This window comes from Kryptolebias marmoratus, linkage group LG11, assembly GCF_001649575.2.
Source record: "Kryptolebias marmoratus isolate JLee-2015 linkage group LG11, ASM164957v2, whole genome shotgun sequence".
Taxonomy (NCBI): domain Eukaryota; kingdom Metazoa; phylum Chordata; class Actinopteri; order Cyprinodontiformes; family Rivulidae; genus Kryptolebias; species Kryptolebias marmoratus.
The window spans coordinates 1,969,494-1,975,494 of record NC_051440.1 but is presented as its reverse complement, the minus strand read 5'-3'; the positions used below and the strand labels follow the sequence as shown (position 1 = coordinate 1,975,494).

The following is a 6,001-nucleotide window of genomic DNA, read 5'->3' as shown; positions in this document are numbered from 1 at the left end:
TATCGAAAATATAGAGCTAAACATATCTAAAACATGAGACACCAGATATGACTAAGACGTACTAAAGATAAACCAAAGATAAGATGAGGAGAACCAAACTACGATATAACATAAAACTACAGTTTAAAAGAGTGTTTATCATAATAATGATCATGATTCTTGGTTATATTGGGCCAGCAGACAGCTGCCACTGCACTCTAGTCTACTTGGCTCTATAGAGAATGCATCGAGTTTGCACCGGCCTGCCCGGTCGGCAGCAGAGGAACGCCCCCTCGTGACGTGAGGGGGCGGGGCCGCAGTGCGGGGGCTACCGGAACTTGCTCAAACAACGAAAGCGCTATGGACAACGTTGGCTTTGTTGCTGATTTTTTTTTTTTTTTTTACTTATGGGGATTCTCTTGAGACTTCAGGAAGAGAGGCGCAGTGGAAGAAATTCTCTGGATGCCGCGATTGTTGCGCGGAGTAGGACAGCTTTTATCCGCTGGAGATTTCAGGCTTTACAGCGCCTTCGGCTGGGGGACAGACAGCATAAACGCTGCAGGGAAAGCTAACGCTGGTGTTTATATTCCTGCTAGCATGTGGTCATACTCACGATCCGAAAGAGTGAACAGGAGCTAAACTTGCGCCACCCACAAAGCAGGGACCGGCCTTGGAAAAAATGCCGGCGCGCAAAGCAAGATCAGAGAAATGGAAAAGACAGGGAGCACCACATATTACCCTAAGATGGCAGAGGACAGGCATCGGCGAGGGCGAAGGGCCTGGCGAAGTCGAAGAGGAAGGCTGGGCGGAGGCGGTAAGGCAGAGTCGAGCTGCAGACGGACGGATGGAGGACGCCCATGGAGGAGATGACAGCCATGGCGAGCTGCTGAGCATCCGGGACAGGCGGGACCAAGGACGGGCTGCGAAGCAGGGAGGGGGCAACTCCGGAGACTGAAGCCGACGGAGAAGCTGCTGGAGCGGGAGCATCGAGGCGGCGTCTGACAAAGGAAGACCCAGAAGCTGGAGCGGGGGCGCTGGAGGAGCCGGGGCAGCCCCAGTGACTTCTTCCTGGTTCCCTTGCCGCAAGCGGGGAGAGGCGGGGGCGGAGGGAAAGAATTGCCGAAGGGGAGAAGTGCGGCCGCTGAGGCGAGCTGGTCAGGAGCACGAAGCTTGCTGAGCACGAGACTTGGCTGGCGAGCAGGAGGAGCCATGGCCGGGGAGCCTTATATCCTGCACCTGGACACGATTTGGCAGCTGGGAGCGAGGATCCATGATGAGTGATGCCGGACAGCTGGGTGAGTCTGCCAGGTTGAAATTGCGGCGAGCCTTCACTTACATAAAATGTTGGACATCAAGCTCAGTGTACTAAAGCCAGGCTTGTAAAAGTATTTGACATAGTGCCCCCTCTGTGTGAACGATGCCAACAGGCCACAGCAAATTACTTACACGTTTTGAAGCTGTCCTTCCATGAAGAGATTCAAGTCTAAACTTTCATTTATTTGTTTGATTATTTATTTATTAAATTATCTAATTTAACTTGTTTTAACTGCCTTGTTTGCCTTTAACTAGTGTGACAGGCTGAGGTCGGGGGGTTCCAAACAATGTTAGCTGTATCAATCACTAAATATACAAATTCACTCTTATTTTAATAAAAAGAAAAAAGTTATAACAAAATGGCCCAGAATTTCTTGAAGGCAGAATTTTTTCAGGCGTTTGCTCATTGGGCCGGTGTCCTTTTGGGCCGACGTAGCTTTTCTATTTTTTAGATCAATTTACCCCATAACTAATGAGAAACCATCCATATGATCAATTACCTTTCTTAGCCTGCTCCCTTCTCATCTCCCACTTGTCTCCACCCTTTCCTTCTGAGTTGCTCACAGCTTATTTCTGGCATCAGTACAGGTAGAAGACGAAGGACTCAAAATGGAGTGAAAGAAAGAGGGTGGCACAGAAAATCTGGGCAAAAACAGAAAAAAATGTGCTGGCAGATGCTGCCAAATGTGTTAAAATTACAGATGTGTTTCCTGTAGCTTGGTTTTGCACCATGGAGCAGAGGGACAGAGTGAGGAGAGTGTAGTTTACGACATGGTGAGGAATGATCTTAGAAAAATGTGGTGACTGTGTGACATTAAGGTCCTAATGTTTCCAGTCTTTGTGATTGTTGAGTCTTAAAATTTGTGATTTTGCAGCAGCTTTTTGAAGAAGTTGTTTTGACAAAAAAACTGAGAAACTGAGAAAGACTCTGGTCCTCCCATACTCCTCCCTTCTGGAATTCTGTATTATCAGATCTTCTTCGTGAGAAACAAAGCTGCTCAGTAACTATGTAAAAATGTGGTTGAAAATGATGTAATGAAGCCTCCCTATAAAAAGTGTATGTTGCTTTCTTTCGGGGCTCTTCTCCTGACTGAGTTCAGTGAGTGGGGTGTCCGAACGCTCTTTTGCCTTCGGAATAAAATTCTTTTTCAAAGACAAAGATCGATCTTCTCTTGATTCTCTGAAACAGACATCTCACTATTTGTTGAATATTTTTTGCCGCTACAGTGGTTACTCTGAGTGTGTGTGTGTGTGTGTGTGTGGAGGGGGTAGGGGGTTTGAGGGGTGGTAGGTGCTGACTGTCAAAATTCACTCATCGCAAATCTAACAAAAAAGTAAAGTTTGTTTTAGTACCTGCAGCAGGTCTGGATGCAGCATCTTCTGTCAAACATCACATTTGGTTGTTCTTGTTTTTTTTAATAATAATATTCTTGTTGTTGATTTATTTCGAGTGGTTAGACAGTAAATTTATCACATGGTTACAATTTTATTCCCTTATAGAAAAGTAGTTGGCAAGTAATAAACAAACTAGGTACACAGACGAAGCACGCCTTTATATTGTCAAACCTTTCTCTGATTCCTTGTCTACTTGACATTTGGAAGCAGACTTTTCTGAAATCCCCAAATCTCTGCAGTGTCCCTTACATCCAGATTACAATGAATCTGTGTCCCTGACCCGAGGGCAANAGGAGGAGCCATGGCCGGGGAGCCTTATATCCTGCACCTGGACACGATTTGGCAGCTGGGAGCGAGGATCCATGATGAGTGATGCCGGACAGCTGGGTGAGTCTGCCAGGTTGAAATTGCGGCGAGCCTTCACTTACATAAAATGTTGGACATCAAGCTCAGTGTACTAAAGCCAGGCTTGTAAAAGTATTTGACATAGTGCCCCCTCTGTGTGAACGATGCCAACAGGCCACAGCAAATTACTTACACGTTTTGAAGCTGTCCTTCCATGAAGAGATTCAAGTCTAAACTTTCATTTATTTGTTTGATTATTTATTTATTAAATTATCTAATTTAACTTGTTTTAACTGCCTTGTTTGCCTTTAACTAGTGTGACAGGCTGAGGTCGGGGGGTTCCAAACAATGTTAGCTGTATCAATCACTAAATATACAAATTCACTCTTATTTTAATAAAAAGAAAAAAGTTATAACAAAATGGCCCAGAATTTCTTGAAGGCAGAATTTTTTCAGGCGTTTGCTCATTGGGCCGGTGTCCTTTTGGGCCGACGTAGCTTTTCTATTTTTTAGATCAATTTACCCCATAACTAATGAGAAACCATCCATATGATCAATTACCTTTCTTAGCCTGCTCCCTTCTCATCTCCCACTTGTCTCCACCCTTTCCTTCTGAGTTGCTCACAGCTTATTTCTGGCATCAGTACAGGTAGAAGACGAAGGACTCAAAATGGAGTGAAAGAAAGAGGGTGGCACAGAAAATCTGGGCAAAAACAGAAAAAAATGTGCTGGCAGATGCTGCCAAATGTGTTAAAATTACAGATGTGTTTCCTGTAGCTTGGTTTTGCACCATGGAGCAGAGGGACAGAGTGAGGAGAGTGTAGTTTACGACATGGTGAGGAATGATCTTAGAAAAATGTGGTGACTGTGTGACATTAAGGTCCTAATGTTTCCAGTCTTTGTGATTGTTGAGTCTTAAAATTTGTGATTTTGCAGCAGCTTTTTGAAGAAGTTGTTTTGACAAAAAAACTGAGAAACTGAGAAAGACTCTGGTCCTCCCATACTCCTCCCTTCTGGAATTCTGTATTATCAGATCTTCTTCGTGAGAAACAAAGCTGCTCAGTAACTATGTAAAAATGTGGTTGAAAATGATGTAATGAAGCCTCCCTATAAAAAGTGTATGTTGCTTTCTTTCGGGGCTCTTCTCCTGACTGAGTTCAGTGAGTGGGGTGTCCGAACGCTCTTTTGCCTTCGGAATAAAATTCTTTTTCAAAGACAAAGATCGATCTTCTCTTGATTCTCTGAAACAGACATCTCACTATTTGTTGAATATTTTTTGCCGCTACAGTGGTTACTCTGAGTGTGTGTGTGTGTGTGTGTGTGGAGGGGGTAGGGGGTTTGAGGGGTGGTAGGTGCTGACTGTCAAAATTCACTCATCGCAAATCTAACAAAAAAGTAAAGTTTGTTTTAGTACCTGCAGCAGGTCTGGATGCAGCATCTTCTGTCAAACATCACATTTGGTTGTTCTTGTTTTTTTTAATAATAATATTCTTGTTGTTGATTTATTTCGAGTGGTTAGACAGTAAATTTATCACATGGTTACAATTTTATTCCCTTATAGAAAAGTAGTTGGCAAGTAATAAACAAACTAGGTACACAGACGAAGCACGCCTTTATATTGTCAAACCTTTCTCTGATTCCTTGTCTACTTGACATTTGGAAGCAGACTTTTCTGAAATCCCCAAATCTCTGCAGTGTCCCTTACATCCAGATTACAATGAATCTGTGTCCCTGACCCGAGGGCAAAGTGGAGGTTGTTGCTGCTGCTGCTGTCCAGAGGGTTAAACACTTGTTATTTAGGAAATTTAGGTTTGATAGGTACAAATTACAGGTTTGTTAAAGAAAATTATAATAAGATCAACAATTCTTTTGTACATTCAAAAGTATTGGAATACTTTATTGAATTTCTACAGGTTACAGGGTAGTTCAGAAAGTTAATTTATGCACTCGTGAAGACAATTAAACTAGTCTTGTTGAATAAATGAACAATTCTGAAACACTGTAGCCACTCCTTTTAAACCTCGGCTTCAAACATCTTCTTCCTCCCGTCCATTCCAGATTTGTCCTCAATGTTTTTGCGCCAGTCACCAACGTCACGAAGCTCCTTCTCCTAAAACAGCAACATGTCCAGAAAATCAAGGTTGACAGATGTTTATTGAATTTATTGCATTGAATTTGATAATATGGAAGGGGCTGCAGTAGCTCAGTGGTCAGTGCCTCGGTCTTGTAATCCTGAGGCTGCAGGTTTAAGCCTAGTTTGAGGCAGGAAGGGCATCCAGCGTAAAACAAAAAACAAATAAAGAAAACAACAATTGCCAAATCGTTCGTATGAGTTTGCTCACTGTGGCAGCCCCTGAAGAAGGGAGCAACCAAAAGAACAAGAAGAAGATACTGATAATATACTGTAGAGTTACGGACTCAGGTGAGCAATAACTTTCACAACACATTCCATTGACTTAAGAGCAACAAGGCACTCACCTTTAAAATAAATGTTTAAATCAGGTGACGCTTCAGATGTTTATTGATATTTTTTAAAATATTTTTTCAGTCATTCATTTTTTCAAAAAATAGAACAAAAAGGACAAAGCTGTTTATCTGCTACACAGATATGGAGAGCCATTTCGGCCAAAATTAAATAAATAAAAAAATGGGTAAATAAATTTAAAATTGGGTAAAATAACTAAAAAAATTAGTAAAATAAATAAAAAAAAGAGTAAAAAAAACCCTGTTTATTTATTTTCATTTATCCCTTTATTCATTTTCCAAATTTTAACTTTTCCTATTTTTCATTAATCCAATTTTCATTAATCCCTTTATTCATTTTCCCAATTTAACTTTTCCTATTTTTCATTAATCCAATTTTCATTAATCCCTTTATTCATTTTCCCAATTTTACTTTTCCTATTTTTCATTAATCCATTTTTCATTAACCCCTTTATTCATTTTCCCAATTTTACTTTTCCTATTT

At 41.5% G+C, this 6,001-nt stretch overlaps 1 protein-coding gene across 2 annotated transcripts in view; it reads right to left on the bottom strand.

The window, feature by feature from the left end:
- Positions 1-4,914: 4,914 nt before the first annotated feature.
- The window catches only part of LOC108250929 (troponin I, fast skeletal muscle), a 17,633-nt gene continuing 16,546 nt past the window's right edge, over positions 4,915-6,001 (bottom strand). For both annotated transcript variants that reach the window (XM_017441031.3, XM_037978332.1), the window contains one exon: positions 4,915-5,143. In XM_017441031.3, the coding sequence (XP_017296520.1) occupies positions 5,048-5,143 (96 nt within the window). In that variant the 3' untranslated portion in view covers positions 4,915-5,047. The remainder of the gene's footprint in view (positions 5,144-6,001) is intronic.